Here is a 25,186-nt window from a genome sequence, read left to right on the forward strand (position 1 = left end):
TCAGGCTGGTGTGTGCAGGGAGAGAGTGTGTTGGGACATTGACAGAGACACCGAGCGAGGGAGTGGAGCAGGAGGAGGGAGTCAGGCTGACGTGTGCAGGGAGAGAGTGTGTTGGGACACTGACAGAGACACAGAGCAAGGGAGTGGAGCAGGAGGAGGGAGTCAGGCTGACGTGTGCAGGGAGAGAGTGTGTTGGGACACTGACAGAGACACAGAGCGAGGGAGTGGAGCAGGAGGAGGGAGTCAGGCTGACGTGTGCAGGGAGAGAGTGTGTTGGGACACTGACAGAGACACAGAGCAAGGGAGTGGAGCAGGAGGAGGGAGTCAGGCTGACGTGTGCAGGGAGAGAGTGTGTTGGGACACTGACAGAGACACAGAGCGAGGGAGTGGAGCAGGAGGAGGGAGTCAGGCTGGTGTGTGCAGGGAGAGAGTGTGTTGGGACACTGACAGAGACACAGAGCGAGGGAGTGGAGCAGGAGGAGAGCGCCATCTACTGCTCTGCTCGGAGAACTCCATCAGAGGCAAGTATAATAATTGGTGAGTTTAAGTGTGTCAGAAATAGCATGAAGGAAGAAACATAACAGGGGAGGGTTAGAGTGCTACCCGTATAAGGAAGTACATGATATACACCAGCGGCAGGCTTTCCTTGGGGATCCTCATAATCGGCTCTTATAACTTTGGAGGAAGATTACCCAGGAACAGGATTCAGCCCCTTGGACCTGCTCCGCCAGTAAATTCGATCATGACTGATCTGTACCTTAACTCAATTTACCCACATTTGCTCCATATCCCTCGATACCCTTACCCAACAAAAATCCATCCCTCTCAGCCCTGAAAGCTCCGAGTGACCCCCAGCATCCACAGCCTTTTGAGGGGGCCAGAGAGTTCCAGATTTCCACACATTGTGAATCTGCTCTGCACCCTCTCCAGGGCCAACGTATCCTTCCTGAGGTGCGGGGCCCAGGACTGAACACAGTGACTCCAGACGGGGTCTGACCAAGGCTCCGTGAAACTGAAGCATCACTTGCTCACTTTGTAACTTCCTGCTCGCATCTGCACAACCTACTGAGCCTCCTAACTTAGTGTCGTCAGCAAACTTTAATACACAACTCTCTATTCCTTCATCCAAGTCATGAAGATCATAAGATAGACATGTAAGTGGCATTTCCATCCAAGTTGCAAGAGCGATCGGGAGAAACCCTATGGAAATTCCCAGTGTGAATATTTTTCCACCATTCAGTCGATTGCAAGGAATGATTATATTCTGCTTTAGAAAACTAATCCTGAAATTGTGCACAAATACCTGAAGCTCAAAGATGTTTGGTGGCACTTCCTTCAGTAAATTGTCAGAAAAATTTGCTTCTTTAAGATAATTTTTCCAGAAGACACATATGTTCGGGAGGGATTCCAGCAAATTTCCAGAAACGTTACAAAATTTCTAGAAATAAAGAATTTGCATTTTAACCATTTATTTATTAGCTTTAGTCATTTTGTTGGGAGGTAGATGTGAAATGTGATTATTTATTATATAAAACGTCAGAGGGGCACTGTTTTTATTCAAAGGTAAACTGTTCTTGTTTTGCCAAAAACAATACAAGTGATGATATCAATCCATTGGAAAATTGTAAGTGAAAGTCATCCTGTTATTGTTTACACGTGACATCATCCTGTTAGCTGGTCACCATCTATATAACGAGGACAGAGCCTTGTAACGAGGACAGAGTCTTGTAACGAGGACAGAGTCTTGTAACGAGGACAGAGTCTTGTAACGAGGACAGAGTCTTGTAACGAGGACAGAGCCTTGTAACGAGGACAGAGCCTAGTAATGAGGACAGAGTCTTGTAACGAGGACAGAGTCTTGTAACGAGGACAGAGTCTTGTAACGAGGACAGAGTCTTGTAACGAGGACAGAGCCTTGTAACGAGGACAGAGTCTTGTAACGAGGACAGAGTCCTGTAACGAGAACAGAGCCTTGTAACGAGGACAGAGTCTTGTAACGAGGACAGAGTCCTGTAATGAGGACAGAGCCTTGTAACGGGCACAGAGTCCTGTAACGAGGACAGAGTCTTGTAACGAGGACAGAGTCTTGTAACGAGGACAGAGTCCTGTAACGAGGACAGAGCCTTGTAACGGGCAGAGAGCCTTGTAACGAGGACAGAGTCCTGTAACGAGGACAGAGTCCTGTAACGAGGACAGAGCCTTGTAACGAGGACAGAGTCCTGTAACGAGGACAGAGCCTTGTAACGAGGACAGAGTCCTGTAACGAGGACAGAGCCTTGTAACGAGGACAGTCTTGTAATGAGGACAGAGCCTTGTAACGAGGACAGAGCCTTGTAACGAGGACAGAGCCTAGTAACGAGGACAGAGCCTTGTAACGAGGACAGAGCCTAGTAACGAGGACAGAGTCTTGTAACGAGGACAGAGTCTTGTAACGAGGACAGAGTCTTGTAACGAGGACAGAGTCTTGTAACGAGGACAGAGCCTAGTAACGAGGACAGAGCCTTGTAACGAGGACAGAGCCTAGTAATGAGGACAGAGTCTTGTAACGAGGACAGAGTCTTGTAACGAGGACAGAGTCTTGTAACGAGGACAGAGTCTTGTAACGAGGACAGAGCCTTGTAACGAGGACAGAGTCTTGTAACGAGGACAGAGTCCTGTAACGAGAACAGAGCCTTGTAACGAGGACAGAGTCTTGTAACGAGGACAGAGTCCTGTAATGAGGACAGAGCCTTGTAACGGGCACAGAGTCCTGTAACGAGGACAGAGTCTTGTAACGAGGACAGAGTCTTGTAACGAGGACAGAGTCCTGTAACGAGGACAGAGCCTTGTAACGGGCAGAGAGCCTTGTAACGAGGACAGAGTCCTGTAACGAGGACAGAGTCCTGTAACGAGGACAGAGCCTTGTAACGAGGACAGAGTCCTGTAACGAGGACAGAGCCTTGTAACGAGGACAGAGTCCTGTAACGAGGACAGAGCCTTGTAACGAGGACAGTCTTGTAATGAGGACAGAGCCTTGTAACGAGGACAGAGCCTTGTAACGAGGACAGAGCCTAGTAACGAGGACAGAGCCTTGTAACGAGGACAGAGCCTAGTAACGAGGACAGAGTCTTGTAACGAGGACAGAGCCTTGTAACGAGGACAGTCTTGTAATGAGGACAGAGCCTTGTAATGAGGACAGAGCCTTGTAACGAGGACAGAGCCTTGTAACGAGGACAGAGTCTTGTAACGAGGACAGAGTCCTGTAATGAGGACAGAGTCCTGTAACGAGGACAGAGTCCTGTAATGAGGACAGAACCTAGTAACGAGGACAGAGTCCTGTAATGAGGACAGAGCCTTGTAACGAGGACAGAGCCTAGTAATGAGGACAGAGTCCTGTAATGAGGACAGAGCCTTGTAACGAGGACAGAGCCTAGTAACGAGGACAGAGTCCTGTAATGAGGACAGAGCCTTGTAACGAGGACAGAGCCTAGTAATGAGGACAGAGCCTTGTAACGAGGACAGAGCCTTGTAACGAGGACAGAGTCTTGTAACGAGGACAGAGCCTTGTAACAAGGACAGAGTCCTGTAACGAGGACAGAGCCTAGTAACGAGGACAGTCTTGTAATGAGGACAGAGCCTTGTAACGAGGACAGAGCCTTGTAACGAGGACAGAGCCTTGTAACGAGGACAGAGCCTAGTGACGAGGACAGAGTCCTGTAACGAGGACAGAGTCCTGTAACGAGGACAGAGCCTTGTAACGAGGACAGAGTCCTGTAACGGGCACAGAGTCCTGTAACGGGCACAGAGTCCTGTAACGAGGACAGAACCTTGTAACGAGGACAGTCTTGTAACGAGGACAGAGCCTAGTAACGAGGACAGAGTCCTGTAATGCCCCACCTTCTATCCCCATCCTTCATCCCCAGCCGATTATTTTTGCTGCAGGTTATCCCTGACCAGCCCATAACCTGAGTCCATTGGTGGTAAAGTGGAGATGATTTAATTCGGGCTCCGCCTCACTTGTAAACCTAATGCTTTCCAACACACACTGTTCATTGTAAAACGAATTTACCCATTTCCACGAAGGTGAGTCCAGAAAAATCAGTACAACATGGTTTCTGGAGAATTTAGACCTTCAGATAGAACTCGACATTTGAGGGTTGAGATCTTGCAGCCCTTAAACAGATTGCTGCCACTATAGTTATGGACGTGTTCTGAAACCTGTGCAGTGTAGAGCTGGAACTATCGCCATGGGAACAGGTGTACAAGAGGTACAAGCTGGATCTCTATCTGGACTCTTACTTTGTTCTGACTCCAAAGGTTTAGACACAAACTTCAGATTTGAAGAGAGCAAAGGAGTTCTCTCCAGTGTCCTGGCCAATATTTATCCCTGAACCAACACCTAAAGCAGACTGTCTTCTCATTATCCAATTGCCATTTGTGGGATCTTGCTGTGTTAAAAATAGCTGTCACGTTTCCTACATTATAACACTTCAACAGTAGTTCATTGGCTGTGAAGCGCTTTGGGACATCCTGAGGTCGTGAAAGGATCTATATAAATCAAGTCAGTCTTTCTTTAATATGGTAGAGTCTGGGTCCAGTATATTGGGGGCGGGGGGAGGAAACTCTGACCAAAAGGACCACAAAGCCCCACTGACTTGCTGAGTCTCTCTGGATTTCCCGGTCTTTGGAATTTCTTTGTTTACTTCAGCCTGTTTGGAGGGTTTTCATCGTTTTATTGAGTAAACTCTTCAAGATTACGACAGGCTCACAACTGCCCGATTTGTGTTTGTGAGGAGTGCAGAGCTGAAAGGGGTCAAGATTCAAAAGAATGACACAGTAGGGGCAGAAATCAATAAAACCACGAATACCGATACCTCCTTAACAATACTAAAGTGGCCCTCCAATGGAGGAAGTCTGGTACCAGGAGCACCGAGACATGGGGAGAAATGATGTGGTGAAGTAGCGCAGGGCCTGGGAATTGATAGACGGCAGGACCAGGGGAGCGAGTGTCTCACAGCCCAGCATGCTGTTCTGATGCAAATTCTCATGGTTGTGCTTAGTACCGTGGCTTCCCCAGAATCTAGCGAGCTTAGAGCCGTTCCTAGGGCAGTGATGGGCACCCAAGTGAAGGACAGAGACAGTCTTTGGCCTGTCTTGTGTGCCCCATCATATGCCAAGAACATTTTCTACTCATTCTGCCCTTCCCCAAACCCACATCACCCCTACCCTCTGTTGAATTGGGGATCTATTTTCAAATGCTTCCACTCTGCTGGGTAACAGCCTATTCTAAGTGTGAAATTTGGTTACAGTTAGTTCCTTACTTTAAAGAGCAGCCTCCAGTTCCCTTTCCCAGTTCATCACAGAAATTCTCTTCATGATCTAAAATGCCTGGATCATGTCCTCTCAGTCTGTTTGAGATCTGGTTCGGGTACAGTCACCTCTTCCCATAGCATATTGATTTAAACTTCTTTCAACCTTTCGTTCAGTTTAAATTAATCCTTCATTAGTTCTGTAAAACTGTACTCACCAAAGGACAGGCCCAAGCGTCAGGAAAGTACTTGAGTGTATTCCGAGAGACTTTCAGGCTGCTGAGGGACTTGAAACAGTGCAGGAAGATTGTGGGCAAAAGCTCCAGTCTATTGTCAGAAACATCAAGCTCCTGCAGTTTCCGCAATCCAATCCAGTTTGTTGCTGGAGGTAAAGGAATCGAACATTTAACTGACCGGTCACGCAGGAATCGAACATTTAACTGACCGGTCACACTGGAATCGAGCATTTAACTGACCGGTCACACAGGAATCGAGCATTTAACTGACCGGTCACACAGGAATCGAGCATTTAACTGACCGGTCACACAGGAATCGAACATTTAACTGACCGGTCACACTGGAATCGAGCATTTAACTGACCGGTCACACAGGAATCGAGCATTTAACTGACCGGTCACACAGGAATCGAGCATTTAACTGACCGGTCACACTGGAATCGAGCATTTAACTGACCGGTCACACAGGAATCGAGCATTTAACTGACCGGTCACACAGGAATCGAGCATTTAACTGACCGGTCACACAGGAATCGAGCATTTAACTGACCGGTCACACAGGAATCGAGCGTTTAACTGACCGGTCACACAGGAATCGAGCATTTAACTGACCGGTCACACAGGAATCGAGCGTTTAACTGACCGGTCACACAGGAATCGAGCATTTAACTGACCGGTCACACAGGAATCGAGCATTTAACTGACCGGTCACACAGGAATCGAGCATTTAACTGACCGGTCACACAGGAATCGAGCATTTAACTGACCGGTCACACAGGAATCGAGCATTTAACTGACCGGTCACACAGGAATCGAACATTTAACTGACCGGTCACACTGGAATCGAGCATTTAACTGACCGGTCACACAGGAATCGAGCGTTTAACTGACCGGTCACACTGGAATCGAACATTTAACTGACCGGTCACACCGGAATCGAGCGTTTAACTGACCGGTCACACAGGAATCGAGCGTTTAACTGACCGGTCACACAGGAATCGAGCGTTTAACTGACCGGTCACACTGGAATCGAACATTTAACTGACCGGTCACACAGGGATCGAGCGTTTAACTGACCGGTCACACAGGAATCGAGCGTTTAACTGACCGGTCACACTGGAATCGAGCATTTAACTGACCGGTCACACTGGAATCGAACATTTAACTGACCGGTCACACAGGAATCGAGCGTTTAACTGACCGGTCACACTGGAATCGAACATTTAACTGACCGGTCACACAGGAATCGAACATTTAACTGACCGGTCACACAGGAATCGAACATTTAACTGACCGGTCACACTGGAATCGAGCATTTAACTGACCGGTCACACTGGAATCGAGCATTTAACTGACCGGTCACACAGGAATCGAGCGTTTAACTGACCGGTCACACTGGAATCGAACATTTAACTGACCGGTCACACAGGAATCGAACATTTAACTGACCGGTCACACTGGAATCGAGCGTTTAACTGACCGGTCACACAGGAATCGAACATTTAACTGACCGGTCACACAGGAATCGAACATTTAACTGACAGGTCACACAGGAATCGAACATTTAACTGACCGGTCACACAGGAATCGAACATTTAACTGACCGGTCACACAGGAATCGAACATTTAACTGACCGGTCACACAGGAATCGAACATTTAACTGACCGGTCACACAAGAATCGAACATTTAACTGACAGACAGTGTAACAACAACAACAACTTGTATTTATATAGCACCTTTAACATAGTAAAACATCCCAAGGTGCTTCACAGGAGTACTGAAAGACAAAAATTTTGACACCGAGCCACATAAGGATAAATTAGGGCAAGCGACCGAAAGTTTGGTCAAAGAGGTCGGTTTTAAGGAGCGTCTTAAAGGAGGAGAGAGAGGTAGCGAGGCGGAGAGGTTTAGGGAGGGAATTCCAGAGCTTAGGGCCCAGGCAACAGAAGGCACGGCCACCAATGGTGGAGCGATTATAATCAGGGATGCTCAAGAGGGCAGAGTTAGAGGAGCGCAGATATCTCGGGGGGTTGTGTGGCTGGAGGAGGTTACAGAGATAGGGAGGGGCGAGGCCATGGAACGATTTGAAAACAAGGATAAGAATGTTTAAATCGAGGCGCTGTTTAACCGGAGTCAATGTAGGTCAGTGAGCACAGGGGTGATGGGTGAGCGGGACTTGGTGGGAGTTCGGACACGGGCAGCCGAGTTTTGGATGACCTCAAGTTTATGCAGTGTAAAGAGAAAACAACGTGGGATATTTTATCAGATTAAGATTGCCGTACCTTTTTCCTCATCAAATAACTTGTTGAGTAAATTGGTGAAAGCTGTGAGTTTCTGAAGCTTTGGGAGATGTAAGAAGCCGGTGGGCAAGCAGCTCAGTTGGTTCCTGGACACATCAATCTCCAGTATTCTGAAGCAGTGTAACATAATCCAGTTAGTTCAATTGTTGATACCAACCGCACTACTGCCTCTAACTCTGCGCGTAATGTTTAATTCCAAAGAGTCCCAGGTCTGAGAGTTTTGTCTGTGCTGATTCTAAGTTTGAATTGGGTTCAGAGATTAATTTATGTTCAATACAGAAACATAAGAAATAAGAGCAGGAGTAGGACATTCCCTCAAGAAGGCTCCGCCATTCAATAAGATCATGGCTGATCTTCTACCTCAGCTCCACCTTCCTGCACTATCCCCATATCCCTTGATTCCCTTAATATTCAAAAATCTGTCGCTCTCTGTCTTGAATATACTCAACGACTGAGCCTCCACAGCCCTCTGGGGTAGAGAATTCCAAAGATTCACCGCCCTCTGAGTGAAGAAATTTCTCCTCATCTCAGTCCTAAATGGCCGACCCCTTATTCTGAGACTGTGACCCCTGGTTCTAGACTCCCCAGCCAGGGGGAACATCCTCCCTGCATCTACCCTGTCAAGCCTGTCAGAATTTTATATGTTTCAATGAGATCACCTATCATTCTTCTAAAGTCCAGAGAATATCGGCCTAGTCTACTCAATCTCTCCTCATAGGACAATCCCCCCATCCCAGGAATCAGTCTGGTGAACCTTTGTTGCACTCCCTCTATGGTAAGTATATCCTTCCTTAGATAAGGAGACCGAAACTGTACACAATACTCCAGGTGTGGTCTCACCAGGGCCCTAGGTAACTGCAGTAAGACATCTTGGCCTAGAAATTGAGTGGGGTTAGCGCCCAATTAGAGGCGCTAGAGGGCCTTGCGCCGGAATTATAGCCGCTTCGGAAATTGATTTGGGCCCTACCATCGGCGTTAGCCGGTAGCGCTGCGCCGGCACCGATGACGTCATCAGTGTGCGCAGCGTCCCGGTTGCCATAGTAACGCGGCCGGACGCCGAAATTCAGTTGCGGCCGCCTCGCCCGTGGCAGCCGCAACCAACGATTTTTCAAAAGTTTCTTGCTGGACTTAGCGCCGGCGCATTAAGGTGGCGCGGCGGCCGGCCGCTTTCCCGGCGGCCGCCTGCCCGCACCTCCCTCCCCGGACTCCTCCACCACCACCCCCCCGCGGCACAGATGTGTGTGGGCCTCGAGCCCGGCACTTCTCCGAGGTGCCGGGCTCATTTTTCGTGCGATTCCACCGGCCAGCGGTCGGCTGCAGGCAGCTCCTCCTTAACAGAAGGAGGAGGCCTGCAGTACCCCAGCCTGCCGCACCGCATCGGGTGCCGCAGCGGGGGATTAGCGCCGCAATCCTGCATTCAGCGCCCATTGCGAGGCGCTGACACCCTCCATTAGCGCCCGCAGCCGTCTGGGCGCGGCGCAGCTGAATTTTTGGCGGGCGCAGCGGCAATTAACGCTGGCGCTAAATTTCGGGCGCTACAGCCCTGGCGGAGGCAAACTCAATTTCTAGGCCCTTTACTCTTGTACTCAAATGCTCTTGTCCAGTCTCTTCCCACCTACACCCGACACCCTCCGCCACTTACTCTTATACTCAAATCCTCTTGTAATAAAGGCCAACATACCATTTGCTAAACCCAAGAACTGTGGCTGGGTTTGGCTCACTTGAACCCGTTTACCCTTGAGTGTCCTACCCTAGTATCTGCATCATTTCAAGAGATTGGTGTTTAAACCATTAAACTGTGCAACATGGTATCATTGAAAGGTTTGGAATCGTCTTCATGCAACGGTAGCTATAAGTGCAAACAGAAAATGCTGGAAACACTCAGCAGGTCAGTCAGTGTCTGAGGAGGGAGCAATCAGCTTTACGTATCAGGTGCGGGCCAAGGTTCCCTGTAAACTGCGCGCGTGCGCAGCCGTGCAATAATCTGCAAGGTCCCGCGCAGGCCGCGCGCGAGCTTTTCTATTGGAAATACCGCGCATGTGCAGAAATTTAAAGGGACCACGCACTGAAATAAAGAGGCCCCGCAGAACAAAGCGCAGCTTAGAGGGAACAGTGGTGCGGAATGTTTTTCGATCTCCTTTCCTCCTCTCCTCTCTCCACAAATGCTGCCTGACCTGCTGCGTGTTTCCAGCATTTTCTGTTTTCCTTTCAGATTTCCAGCACCTGCAGCTTTTACAGTTACTGGTTTAACTGGATTTGTTTTCCCCTGTTCATTGTCCAACACACTCAGTACCAGTTAGAACGAGCAGGGCCCCTCAATCAATGCCTTTGCTTTGTCACTTACCCCGTGCAGAGAATTTCTTCTGATGAGGTTGCATTGGGCAAGTCCTTCAGCTGGTTTGCAGACAAGTTGAGTTTCTTCACATGCACTAATCCCCAAGGAATAACCGAAGGAAGGAAAGTGAGGCTGTTCCTACACAGATCGAGTTCAGTTATTTGATTGGACACATCGATGAACCAGTCTAACTCCAACCAAGGCAGCCTCAGGCAAGACCATTTCAGTGACAGGGCCTGTAGTTCAAACACAAGAATCATAGAACCTTACAACACAGAAGGAGGCCATTCGGCCCATCTTTGAAAGAGCTCTCCAATTAGTTCCACTCACCCTGCTCCTTCCCCAGAGCCCTGCAAATCTTTCCTTGTGTATATACAATTCACTTTTGAAAGTTACTGTTGAATCTGCTCCCACCGCCCTTTCAGGCAGCGCATTCCAGATCACAACAACTCGCTGCGTCAAGAAATTCTCCTCATCTCCCCTCTGGTCCTTTTGCCAGTGATCGTATATCTGTGTCGTCTGGTTACCGACCCTCCCAGTCATTGTATATAAGCTTATCGCTTTCATTTCAAAATTCTGGGTGCCAACATATCTTTGAAGTAATTCATGCCAGAACTTTGGTACTTCAAATAAATTTCAGAAATATTGGGGGAAAAATTCAGTATCACCCCATTTGGGGCGCGATTATCGGCCGTGCGCAAAGTTTAGCGCCTGGCGCTAATTATCGCCTCCGACTGCAAACTTGGCTTTTATTGCCCCTGGAGGTGATTGGAGCGCTAAATCAGGCACTGCACACCTGTCTTAAGACGCAAAGGCTGAGGATCGAGGCGCTAACTCAGAGCGCAGAAGATCTATACTCTACCCTGAGAGTGGCAGGAGGCCTTTGCCGTGCGAGTACAGAAGAGTGTGGAGGGAGGTGGCTCAGAACGTCTCCTCCAGGAGCATGGTGCCCAGGACCCATACTCAATGTCAAAAAAAGTTCAACGACCTCACTCAGGTCGTCAGGGTGAGTGGCTTTTTTTTAATACCTCTCCATCCCTCCATCTCAACCTCACTCTATGGCCCAGAGGGTCGTAAAACCCCAATGACCAACACTCATCCAACTCCTATGGCCCTCTCATGAAACACACACGCACATTCCACACCTTGCATACAGGAAGAGCTATTCACCTATGGGAGGCACATCAGGCAAGACCATGGCTGTATATTTACTCAGACGCCGTCCTATTTCTTGCAGGCCAAGCTACCTCATAATAGGAGACAGCAGCAATGGACGGGTGGAGGGCGGCCTCAGCTCCAACCCCTCAGCGATCTTGAGGCACGCGTCCACAGGATTGTGGCAAGCCGGGTGATTGGTCCCGTCGCCACTGGAGACGCCAACCCCGTTCTGGACAGCAATGGTAAGGTCATCACCTTTTTGTCTTCTCTCCTTCCACTTGTCCCTCACAACACCAGCCTTTGACACTTTCAATCCAAATTACTAAATCGCTGCACTCATTCCTCCCTTACTGCCCCCCGCCCTCACGCTAAAGCCGCTCTTGTACCTCCCTGCTTTCAGATGGTGATTCACCAGCTGAGGAGACGGGCCCTCAAGCTGCCAGTGAGAGTGAAGCTGCAGGCAAGGAGGAAGAGGAAGCCGGAGCATTAGCGCCACCCTCTCCCGAGGCAGCCCATGCCCACACTGGGAACACGTCTTCCCTGGAGGGGAGCAGGGGGGAAGGGTCTGATGAGGGTGAAGCTCCAGGATCCAGCGGGCTGCAGCAACGCGATGGGGGTAGGGAAGCTCGGGGGCCTTCTCCCCGGTGGGAGAGTAGGCCAGCAAGTCCTGCTGCACTGGACGCAGAGGAGGAGCGGGTCCTCACTGAAATGAACACCCAGGCGGTGGACATGCACACTCAGCTCATGGGTGCAGTGGGAAGGATGCCCGAATGCATTGAATCACTGGCAAGGAGTGTGGAGCACTTCGCTGTAGCACAGGCGGATGCCACGCTAAAGCTTAGTGTTGCAATTCAGTCACTGGCTGCCATGAACCCATCTCAGACTGCTCTCATGCAGTCTCAGATTGAGGCCACGCAAGCACTGACTGCTGCCATCATCGCTGGTTCGGACACATTTCCCCGGGGCTCTCACCGCGCCGCAGCAGGCCAGCAATCTGTGCTCCAGCAGATTGCTCCGGATGCTGAAGTGCTGCCCCGTGGGAGTGGCAGTGTGTCAGTTGAGCAGGGAGTTGCTGTCCTCTCTCAAGATGACAGCATTCCTGCTGCCACCACTGTCACTTCTCCACTGCACTTGCCACTGCCTGTAGGACAGACTGCTGCCGGCCATGCAGAGTTGGTGCAGTCTGCAGCCGGGCCTTCCAGGCCCAGAGCTGGTCGAGGGCATCCTTCAAGGGCATCTGCAGTCTCAGGTTGTGACAATCAGCAGCCTTCCACCAGCCTTGCTGCAGCCACTGGGGTCCCATTACAGAGGAGCAGTAGGGTGGGAAGGGGGGAAGATCACCCTCGAAGGGCATAATGTAGGAGGTGTGGCAAAATGTTTGTCAATTTTTTATTAAAGGCTGAGGTTCGTGTTCAAACTATGGTTTAGTGTTTTGGACATTATCTCCAGGTTGTGAGAACCAATTATGTTAATGACTGTGTTTGTTTCTATTAGTTTGTCATGAAGAAATGAGACACACAGAGTTTGTAAAATAAATAAGTTTTTGTATTCAAAATGTACATGTTTGGTCTTTGGAATCATGGCTGCCTTGGCCGGCTTAGGGGTTGCGGGTTGGTTTCATTCATGTTGTTCTCAATGGCAGAAGCCATTTCCTCAGCAGGGGCCTAGAAGCAGCTTGCTATCAGCTGTTGACGGACAGTCCTTCCAGTTTCAACATTGTGGGCCTCCCTCCCGCCTTGGTGCTGCTGATGATCATCCTCCTCCTCTTCCTCCTCCTCCTCTGGTGGTGCTCCAAGGCCTGGTGGCATTGGCTGGGTCCTGAGGATTGCCAGGTTATGCAGCATGCAGCACATAACTATGAAGAGGGAGACTCGCTCAGGCGAGTACTGCAGGGCTCCTCCAGAATGATCCAGACAGCGGAACCGTTGCTTGAGCACACCGGTCGTCTGCTCAACGATGTTCCTGGTGGCGAGATGGCTCTCGTTGTACCGCAGCTCAGCAGGGGTGATGGGGTTACGGAGCGGTGTCATCAGCCAGGTGCACAGTGGATAAGCCTTGTCCCCGAGGAGCCAACCACTTGGCTGATGCGGTGCCTGGAAAAGGGTAAGGTCTCCTGTACAGAGGCCTGTTGGTCCTCCTCCGTCTGGCCACGATTGCCACTCTCTCTCTGCGTCTCTGTGGCCTCCGATTCTGCAGGCGCAGGACGACACCCCCAATCAGTGCAGCCCCCAGAGTCTCTTGGTAATTGAAGTAATGAAGGTCAGAAACAAAAGTGATGCTCAGTAGCCAGAAGTACTTCACACAGTGTTGACTCTATGCAGAAGTCTCTTCTTCTCTCTCTCAGAATCTCTCTCTCTGTTAGAACGAGTGGTGCAAAAATGTCTACCACAGAAAAAGCCAGGAAGAGGCTGCCTTTAAATAGCGCCCCCCCAGCCCCTCACCGACTGGGAAACGTTCCAGTCTCCCTGTCGTTGCTTGCACCAGGCGGAAAGGAGGGGGGCACCACTCAATATCCAGTCCAGGGCACCACAAGGGCGTTGCACGCTTGATTGACGTCAAGATCTGCGGGCGCAGGAGATCAGGGCGGTATTGTTTAGCGCCGCCGCAAAATGTCTGGTCAATTTCGCGAGCGGCGCAAACATTGCCGCGCCCGGGCGCTAGTTGCTTTGCGCTCCATTAGCGCCCTCTTAAGGCGCTAAAGGGAGGCACAAACCAACTGAATTTTCCCCCATTATCTTTTATAAGAAAAAGGTCCGAATATTTGAAATGAGGACAGGAGGAGCGATTTCACCCCGTGAGTGAGCGTCGCTAATAATTCAATGACAAACATTTTCTACCATTCACGGAGAGAAATCCAGATAATTCTGTTAGATTTCCCTACCCTGGGTTAAAATCAGGGGCTGAATTTTAGCAGCTCACCTGGCCTGCCCCTTTAAGGCCACTGGGCAGGCACAGCGGTCTAAAAAGGCACATCATGAGGTCAATTAAAGGTTGCCTGCCACTGCTGGTAGAAGCTTCTCCAGATTAGCGGCTGCTTGGCTCCTCTCTTGAGGAAAGTAAAGGACTCAAGGTCAGAAAAACCAGCAGGAAATGACTGACTTTCCTCTTTTTTTTTATATATTTGTTTTGAGAATCTTCAGTTGTGATTTGTTAGTGTTTTATACAAAGTGTGATGGATCGGCCAATATTTATCCCTCAACCAACATCACCAAAACAGATTATCTGGTCATTATCGCATTGCTGTTTGTGGGAGCTTGCTGTGCACAAATTGGCTGCTGCGTTTCCTACATTACAACAACGACTCCGCTTCAAAAGTACATGATTGGTTGTCCTGAGGTCATGAAATGTGCTATATAAATGCAAGTTTATATGGCGCATAAGATAGAAAGGTGGGGGTGGGGGGGAATAATTGCTAAACTAATCAAACTTAGAGTGGATAAAACCCCTGGTCCAGATGGATTGCATCCACACATATTAAAGAAGTTAGGGAAGAGATAACAAATCGAAAAGAGATTAGTGCCAGAGGGCAGGCGGACAGCTATTGTGATTCCTATATTTAAAAAGGGAGATAGAACAAGTCCAGGGAACTTCAGACTACTTAGCTTAATGTCGGTGGTAGGAAAGATATAATAGAAAAACATCTAGAAACTGAAAATATAATAAAGAGTAGTCCGCACGGATTCCAAATGGGAAGGCCATGCTTGACCAACCTTATTGAATTCTTTGAAGAAGTAACAGAAAGAGTAGATAAGGGTAATGTAGTAGATGTAATATATTTGGATTTTCAAAAGGCCTTTGATAAGGTACCACATAGTAGACTCATGGCTAAGGTCAGACCATGCAGAGTCAGGGAACAAGTAGCAGAATGGATAGCAGGCTGGCTACAAAACAGAAAACAGAGTAGGGTTAAAGGTAGTTGCTCAGACTGGTAGAAGGTGGGAAGTGGTGTTCCACAGGAATCGGTGCTGGGACCACTGTTGCTCACTCCGAAACATAAGGGAGGGGAGGAATTTCTGGACTGATTTATCCAGAATACAGTCACACCCCAGAGGAAAGCACAGGTTCAGGAAGGGGAGGGTGTGACTGATAGGGAGACAGGTAGCAGGACAGGTAGCGGGGACTTAGGAGAGGTTGAGAAGGAGGTTCCGCAGACACTGGTCTTGTCCAACAAGTACGATGTACTCGTTACCTGTGAGGACAAGGAGAAAGACTGTGGGGAGGACAGCCACAATGCAGACCAAGGCATCATAGCTCAGAGGGCTGTACAGTGGTGGGGGGTGGGGGGACAGCAGAATAGAAATGTGGTAGCAATAGGGGATTCTATAATTAGGGTGATAATTACTCTGCAGCCAAGAACGAGAATCCCAAAAAGTGTGTGGTGCCAGGGTAAGGGATATCTCGAGGTAGCTGGAGAGGAATTGGGAAAGGGAGGGGTTAAATCCAGTTGTTGCAGTCCATGTTGGACGACACAGGTAGGAACAGGGAGGAGGTCCTGCTGAAGGAGTATCAGGAGTTAGGAGCGAAATTAAAAAGCAGGACCTTGAGGGTAATAATCTCTGGATTATTGCCCGAGCCATGTGCAAATTGGCATGGAGACAAATAGATCAGGAGAATTAACACATGGCTAAAGGGTTGGTGTGGGAAAGAGGGGTTCCTTTTCATGGGACACTGGCAGGAACTGTACCGATGGGACGGGCTCCATCTAAACCGGGATGGGACCCATGTCCTAATGGAAAGGGTAAATAGGGAGGTGGCAAAGGCTTTAAATTAGTAAAATCGGGGGGGGGGGGATCTACAAGAAATGAAACCAGCCTAAATATAAACAAAACAGGAAAGGAGAGCATAGGAAAGAATAAAGTAAGGGAGGGCATTGATGGCCAGGGAATATATAGAGTTATAGAACAGGAGTGAAAAGATGGTTAAAAATAAAGCGAAAGGAGCAGCTATTAAAAATGAGTTAAACTATCTGTACAGCAGTGCACATAGTGTCTGTAATAAAACAGGGGAGCTGGAGGCAATCATGCGTTGCGAGGAACCAGACATAGTAGGGATTACTGAGACATGGCTACAGAAAAATCGGGACTGGGAATTAAACATTGCAGGGTATAACATAGTTAGAAAAGATAGAGAGGGAAAAAGGGGAGGTGGAGTAGCTGTACTTATTAAGGATAACATAACGGCAGTAGAAAAAAGTGACACAGCTATTAGCAAGACAGAAATAGAATCCATGTGGATAGAGATAAAAGATAATAAAGGATCAATCACAATAATAGGGCTAGTCTACAGATCACCTAATAGTGGAAGGGAGGTGGAGGAAGAAATATGCAAACAAATTAGGGAAATGAGTAAAAACCATAGAACCAGAACAGATAAGAGAAGTAAAAGTAGGGGAACATCTAGACAATAGTGACCATAATATAATATACTTTAAAATAATAAATGAGAAGGGCATAAGTATGACGAAGACCAGGGTAATAGATTGGAAAAAAGCTGATTTTGAGGGGCTGAGAATAGAACTTGGGAAAATAAAATGGACAACAATATTGGCAAACAATGAGGTAGAACAGCAATGGGAAACATTTAAAACGGTGTTCAACAGAGTCCAGGAAAAATATATTCCGCTAAAAAAAATGAACTAAACACTAATGGGACACCATGGATGAATAAAGCCATAAGGGAAAAATTGAGGGTAAGGAACGAGGCATAAATTAAGTACATGGACAGCAGGGGAGAGCATGATAAGGGAGAATATGAAGAGATTGAGAGCGAAGTCAAAACAACAATAAGGAAGGCAAAGAGGAACTATGAAATTAAATTATCAAGGAACATCAAACAAAACAGTCAAATATTTTACAGGCACATAAATAGAAAAAGGAAGGTCAGGATGGGAATGGGGCCACTAAGGGATGGACAGGATAATACCACAGGTAACGATAGAGAGATGGTAGAAATATTAAATAATTACTTTGCTTCAGTATTTACCAGGGGGATAGAACAGGTGGACAGGATATTGGATGATGAGATTAATAATGAAATAAATGCATTTAAATTAAAGAGATAGATTAAATAAACTAATCAAACTCAAAGAGGATAAAACCCCTGGTCCGGACAGATTACATCCACGCATTTTAAAAGAATCTAGGGAAGAGGTAGCAGAGGCATTACTACACATATTTAATAATTCATTAGAAAAAGGTGTAGTGCCAGAGAACTGGCAGATAGCTAACATAATACCGATATTTAAGAAGGGAGACAGAACATATCCGGGGAATTATAGATCAGTCAGCTTAACATCGGTGCTAGGAAAAATAATGGAATCCCTACTAAAGGAGAAAATAGAAGAACATCTAGAAACCAAAAAAACCAATGGTCAACATGGAATTCAAAAGGAAAGCCTTGCATGACCAACCTCAATAAATTTTTTGAAGACAGAGTAGACAAGGGTAATGTAGTAGATGTAATTATCTACATTTTCAAAAGGCCTTCGATAAGGTACCACATAATAGACAGAGATGAGGAGAATTTTTTTTTCCACAGAGGGTCGTGAGTCTTTGGAACTGTCTTCCTCAGAGGGCAGTGGAAGCAGAGTCTTTGAATATTTTTAAGGCAGAGGTAGAGAGATTCTTGATAAGCAAGGGGGTGAAAGGTTATTGGGGGTAGGCGGGAATGTGGAGTAATCAGATCAGCCATGATCTTATTGAATGGAGGAGCAGGCTCGAGGGGCCGAGTGGCCGACTCCTGCTCCTAATTCGTATGTTCGTATAAGGTCAGAGAAATGTGGAGTCAGGGGACAAGTAGCAGAATGGATAGCTAGCTGGCTTCAGGACAGAAAGCAGAGAGTGGGAGTAAAGGGTAGCGATTCACAGTGGCGGAAGGTGGGTGGTGGTGTTCCACAAGGATCAGTGCTGGGACCACTGCTGTTCACAATTTACATTAATGATTTGGACTTTGGAATAAAAAACACAATTTTTAAATTTGCGAATGACCCCAAATTGGGGGGGGGGGATAGTCAGTACTGAGGAGGACTGCAACAAATTACAGGAGGACATTAACAAACTTGCCGAAAGGGCACAGAATTGGCAAATGAAGTTCAACACATACATGTGAGGTATTACATTTTGGTAGGAAGAATAGGGAGGTCACTGATTACTTGGAGGGTGCGAGTCTGGGTGGGGTAGAGAAGCAAAGGGATCTCGGAGTACAAATACACAAATCACTAAAAGTAGCGACACAGGTTAACAAGGCCATAAAAAAAGCAAACCAGGCACTAGGGTTTATTTCTAGAGGGATTGAATTGAAAAGTAGGGAAGTTATGCCAAACCTGTATCGAACCTTGGTTAGACCACACTTGGAGTACTGTGTACAGTTCTGGTCGCCATGTTATAACAAGGATATAGAGGCACTGGAGAGGGTGCAGAGAAGATTTACAAGGATGATACCAGAAATGCGAGGGTATACATATCAGGAAAGGATGAACAGGCTGGGTCTCTTTTCTCTTGAAAGGGGTGACCTAATAGAGATCTCTAAAATTATGAAAGGTTTTTATTGCGTAGATACAGAGAGAATGTTTCCACTTGTGGGGAAGAGCATAACTAGAGGCCATCAATATAAGATAGTCACCAAGAAATCAAATAGGGAATTCAGAAGAAACGTCTTTACCCAGAGAGTGGTGAGAATGTGGAACTCGCTGCCACAGGGAGTGGTTGAAGCGAATAGTATAGATGTATTTAAGGGGCGGTTAGATAAGTATGAGGGAGAAGGGAATAGAGGGTTACGCTGATAGCGTTAGATGAGGAAAGACGGGAGGAGGCTCGAGTGGAGCATAAACACCGGCACGGCCCAGTTGGGCCGAATGGCCTGTTTCTGTGCCGTATATCCGATGTAATCCTGTGCAATTTACATAAACAATTTGGACTCAGGAATCGGAAGTAAAGACAGTACCACAATGTGCTGAAAGAGAAAGCGAATGGTGGCTGATAACAGCTGGATGATTTGGAGGATTAGCCCAGGAGGAGCAGTCTTCATTGAACAGGCCTGCAAGAGGTGAAGAATACCGTAACCTGCAATATCCTACACAGGATTGTGGGGCTGCCAGAGTCTGTAGGAGAGCAAACGCAGCAGGCACAACACTCCCTGCAGCCAGATATTATCATCTTCAAAAATTACAGGTTTTACAGCAAACTGCTAAATGTAACAGCAGCATAACGATAGGTGAGATGGGGTGAATCGTGATCTGAAGATCTTCACTGCAGTTTTGTACAAGATGTAATAGAATCAGGTTCCGTTTGAAGACTTCAAGAGATTCTTCTTGATAAGGGGGAACAAGTCTTCAAGATGTTCCAACACCTTTCACAGCCAATGAGTTACTTCGAAAGGGCGGTCAGTGTTGTTAGGTAGGGAAATGCAACAAACAAACGACCCATATAAATGGGATACATGACCAGATTCCTTAGGGGGAATTTTAACCCTCCCACGATGGGAGAGAGAGGGTCGGAGGAGGGCGGGTTAAATCGGGAAAAATATGAAACCCGACCCCAACCCCGCCTGGAACACGCCTACTTCCAGTTTAACCGCGGCGGGTTAGGGAAACGAGTGACCAGCTCTGGAGAGGCGGATCCATGGACCATGCTGAAGCTCGACCCTCAGCTGTTGGGAGCTATTTGAATTTAAGGCTGGCTGGCCGGGTTTCCCCAAGGCTTGGAATCTCTCCCACCCCCTCCCTCTCCCTCTCCCCCTCTCCCTCTCCCTCTCTCTCTCTCTCTCACACCCGGCAGGTGCTGAGCTGATAAAGTTTGTAACGCTGATTTGCTGCAATGGGATGTAGTTATTGTGCAGCCTTTACTCAGTCCATCAGTGACCTCTAGGGGCAGAACACAGACACTGCAGAACTGTCCAAAATATGTCTGAAACCAAACCAATGGCTAATCAATACATTTTGTCAGATTTGATCAGATTCTCCTTAATCAAAAGGTCAAAGTTCAAGAGCGGATGACATCACCCATTCATGCCTCAGTTACCCGCTGCCAATTACTGATCAGAAAACACAGCGAACATTTAGTTTTCTATTTTGCTGCCGTCAGTTAATATTAGGTAGAAAGGTTTACTCACTGTTTGTCTATCAGAGCCTTCATACTGGCTACTTGGTTCTGCAAAGTGTTTTCTCAGGAGCTGTTTGCTGAGCTCTGGGTGATCCAGTAAAATATAAGATGAGAAACGGGCTCCATTATCCAGGAGGAATCCTGCAATCTCTTCATTCCCTGGAACAGAGAGAAACCGACTGTGTTAAAACCGTAACCGTTTACTGAGAAACTCTCCATAAACCGTAACGATTTATTGTACAAACTAATAGGCTGACTGGAAAAAAAATGGAAAACAATATAGACAAAGAGATTGAGCAGCAGTGGGAAATATTTAAAATGGTGATCAATAGAATTCAGGAGAAATATAATCCGCTGAAAAACAAGAACAAACGAACCAATAATGACACACTGTGGATGAATAAAGAGAAAAGCTGAAACTAAAGAAAAGGCAATCACTAAATACACAGACAACAAAGGAGAGAATGACAAAAGGGAATACAAAAAGGTTAGGAAAGAAATCAAATTAGAAAGGCAAAGAGAAACGACAAAATTAAATTATCAAGGAATATAAAAAGAAAGTATTCCTCAACACATAAGTAACAAAAGAAAAGCCAGGATAGGGATCGGGCCACTAAGGGATACACACAATAAACTCACAGATAATGACAGCGAAATAGCAGAAACATTGGTCTAGAAATTGGATATCGTTACAAACCTGCCAGTGCCACCGCGGGCCAGTGCTAACGGCTGCCGGAAATGGTGGTGCTGGCAGAACCAGTAAATGGGCGCTAGTGGCTAACATTCGCCCAGCGCTAAACTTACCATGCAACGCCGCTCACGTGCCGTTAGTCCCGGCAGGAGGCCCCAATGTAGCGTGGCCGTAGCATCATCGCAGCAAGAACAGCCTTCTCTTAAAGCAAGGCTGTCATTTCAGAAAGCAGTTCGGTCCCTTAAAGGGGAACTGCCTTCTAAAATGAAAAATATAAAAATCATGTAAAAACAGACAGTTTTCAGCCCTTACAGCTCAACTGCCTTCTGAAAAAAATTAACATTAAAAAGAATTCCCAAATGAAGCCTTCAGCTCTTAAAGCTGAATTCCCTTCCGAACCTCAAAAAATGCTAAAAGTACTTCAGCATGAACACAAGTGGCTCAGCAAGCCAGGGAAGGGGCTCCCAGGGTCTCGCACACAGCGCTCCAGCTTTGTGCAGGGGGTCAACACTGCAAGATTGGCCCTCTACCCACAGGGGCCAGGAGGCCCTCCAGAAAGAATGATGTGGGACCAGATCACCGAGGCCCTCACTGCCAGCAGTGTCACCCCCACCACCTGGCTCCAATGCCCAAAGAAGCTTCATGACCTTAGACCAGTGAATGATCAAGATCACTGAATGCATCTTCAAAAGCTGACTCCTGTCAACTGCATTACTAGCCTCACACACTGCACAATGCATGACTCCCCTCCCCTCCCCTTCCAGTCATTCACCTACCAACAATCTGTACCAAACACAAGGCACATCTCCCATTCCTCGTTTCACCCTCTTGGAGGAGACGGTGCTGGCCATTCTTGGCAGGGGCATGGCTCAGCCCTTGGCCAGCAGTGGGGCTGAAAGGATATAAGATGCTGGTATCCTCATATGTTAGCCTTCTTCTCGCATGCACCTCGTGCTTTCCCGCCCTCCCCTCACCATAACTCCACTCTTGTGCCTTCCTCATTTCACACAAGAAATGCAGTAGGAGGAGGAAGAGGAAGAAGAAGAAACACCGTAACTCGATTTGACACTCCTGTTGTGTATTTTGAATGTTGTATTTGAATTGTCCCACATAGCTTACCGTAGTTGGAATGTGCAATGCACGATGGGAAATAGAGTGCATTGAGTTGAGAAGATTCTGGAAAGTGGTGGCTGTGAACTGAACTCTGTCTCCTGCGTACTCTTTTCATTGTTATACAAGCAAGGTTATTAAACTTTTGAGATATAACAACTCCCAGCCACCAGCACCTCAAGGTCGACCAACAAGGCCATCTGCAGTGGCCCCCCCTGAAAGTCAGCACCCTTCCACCAGCCATGCTGCAACCACTGGGGCAGCACTGCATGACATCAGTAGGATAGGCAAAGGCACACACAAGACACTCGCTAAGGGAATGCGTAAGGGCGATGAGTTGATTTCCTGATGCCATATTGGATGGATAGATGTGTAAAGTTGGTTTGGAAAGTTTGCTTTGTGGTGGCTTTTATTTCAGCATCGAGGCCAAGAGGACACTGTGAAGGTCAGTAACAGAAGAAGGTAAGGTGTGGGACTAATGTTGAAAGGGGAATTGGGTTTGTGTTCACTGTAGCCCGGCCAGAAAGGGGCTGTCTGGGTTGCATACTTACTTCTGCTTCCTTCTCTTCATAGAATCATAGAAATTTACGGCACAGAAGGAAGCCATTCGGCCCATCGTGTCTGCGCCGGCCAAAAAAGAGCTACCCAGCCTAATCCCACTTTCCAGCACTTGGTCCGTGGCCTTGTAGGTTACGGCACTTCAAGTGCATATCCAAGTGCTTTTTAAATATGATGAGGGTCTCTGCCTCTACCACCCTTTCAGGCAGTGAGTTCCAGACCCCCACAACCCTCTGGGTGAAAAAAGTTCTCCTCAACTCCCCTCTAATCCTTCTACCAATTACCTTAAATCTATGCCCCCTAATTATTGACCTCTTCTGATGTCTTCCTCTTCCCTCTGCGAGCGATTGATGTAAATCTGAAATAAAAGCATAAAATGCTGGAAATACTCAGGTGGTCAGGCAGCATCCTGACCCGAGACGTGAACTCCATGGATGCTGCCTGACCTGCCGAGTATTTCCAGCATTTTCTGTCTTCTCAGGGGCCTGCCTCCCTTTAAGAAGTGCTGACAGTGCCTCTGTCAGTCTGCTGAACGTTCGCTTTTCAGAGCAAGCTCAGGACCCAGCACTGAACTCAGTGCTGAGGTTGAAGGTCGCAGAGCGTGACCTTAAGTCGGCGTTCCATGCCAATTGAAGTCACTCTCTGATCATTTGCTGTCGGCAGCGTTAAGGCCCTCACCGAATGGTAGCTTTCGAGTTCCGTACCAGAGAAGGGCGTTAGAGTGGCGGCCGCCATTTTCCGCCAGGATAGCGGCGCAAACGGGTGGTGCTAAAGTAGGGAATTTCTGGGCCATATTAAATAATAACTTTGCCTCTGTATTTACCAGGGAAACTGCCATGGTGGGCATGTGTCAGCCGTGGCTCAGTGGGCAGCACATAGAAACATAGAAACATAGAAACATAGAAGATAGGAGCAGGAGTAGGCCATTCGGCCCTTCGAGCCTGCTCCGCCATTCAATGAGATCATGGCTGATCATCCAAATTCAGTACCCTGTCCCTGCCTTCTCCCCATATCCCTTGATCCCTTTAGCCTTAAGAAATATATCCAACTCTTTCTTGAATATATTTAATGAACTGGCCTCCACCGCCCTCTGTGGCAGAGAATTCCACAGGTTCACCACTCTCTGGGTGAAGAAATTCCTCCTCATCTCTGTCCTAAATGGCTTACCCCTTATCCTTAGACTATGACCCCTGGTTCTGGACTCCCCAGCCATCAGAAACATCCTTCCTGCATCTAGTCTGTCCAGACCTGACAGAATTTTATAGGTTTTGATGAGATCCCCTCTCAATCTTCTAAACTCCAGTGAGTATAAGCCCAATCGACACAATCTCTCCTCATACGTCATTCCTGCCATCCCAGGCATCAGCCTGGTGAATCTTCGCTGCACTCATTCCATGGCAAGAACGTCCTTCCTCAGGTAAGGCGACCAAAACTGCACACAATACTCAAGGTGCAGTCTCACCAAGGCCCTGTACAACTGTAGCAAGACATCCTTGTTCCTGTACTCGAACCCTCTTGCTACGAAGGCCAACATACCATTTGCCTTCTTAACCGCCTGCTGCACCTGCATGCTTACCTTCAGCGACTGGTGCACAAGAACACCCAGGTCTCTTTGCACTTCCCCTTCTCCCAATCTATTGCCATTCAAATAATAATCTGCCTTCCTGTTTTTGCCACCAAAGTGGATAACCTCACATTTATCCACATTATAGTGCATTTGCCATATTTCTGCCCAATCACCCAACCTGTCCAAATCGTACTGGAGTTTCACGGCATCCTCCTCACAGCATACCCTCCCACCCAGCTTTGTGTCGTCTGCAAATTTGGAGAACTACATCCAATTCCCTCGTCCAGATCATTAATATATATTGTGAACAGCTGGGGTCGTAGGACCGATCCTTGCGGTACCCCACTAGTCACTGCCTGCCACTCGGAAAATGACCCGTTTATTCCAACTCTTTGCTTTCTGTCCGCCAACCAGTTCTCTATCCAAGTCAATACCTTGCCCCCAACCCCATGTGCCTTAATTTTGCACGCTAATCTCTTATGCAGGACCTTATCGAAAGCCTTCTGAAAGTCCAAATACACCACATCCACTGGTTCTCCCTTACCTATTTTACCAGTTACATCCTCAAAAAATTCCAGTAGATTAGTCAAGCATGATTTACCTTTCATAAATCCATGTTGACTTTGTCCAATCCTGTCACTACTTGTCAAGTGCTCTGCTATTACATCTTTTATAATAGACTCTAGCATTTTCCCCACTACCCCAGGCTCACCAGTCTATAATTCCCCGCTTTTTCTCTACCACCTTTTTTGAATAGTGGGGTAACATTAGCTACCCTCCAATCCATGGGTACTGTTCCAGAGTCTATCGAGTTCTGGAAGATGACCAGCAATGCATCTACTA

General features: G+C 47.6%; 1 protein-coding gene across 1 annotated transcript in view; it reads right to left on the minus strand.

Annotated features, from left to right (window-relative positions):
- Positions 1 to 25,186, minus strand: part of lrrk1 (leucine-rich repeat kinase 1) — a 404,527-nt gene that overhangs the window by 243,801 nt on the left and 135,540 nt on the right. Inside the window, 5 exon segments of the mRNA XM_085968973.1 lie at positions 1,304 to 1,438; positions 5,507 to 5,670; positions 7,809 to 7,936; positions 10,171 to 10,397; positions 20,428 to 20,576. Coding sequence (XP_085825099.1) covers positions 1,304 to 1,438; positions 5,507 to 5,670; positions 7,809 to 7,936; positions 10,171 to 10,397; positions 20,428 to 20,576 — 803 coding nt within the window.

This window comes from Somniosus microcephalus, chromosome 27, assembly GCF_052327205.1.
Source record: "Somniosus microcephalus isolate GS21.2 chromosome 27, FLI_Smic_1.0, whole genome shotgun sequence".
NCBI classification, from domain to species: Eukaryota; Metazoa; Chordata; class Chondrichthyes; order Squaliformes; family Somniosidae; genus Somniosus; species Somniosus microcephalus.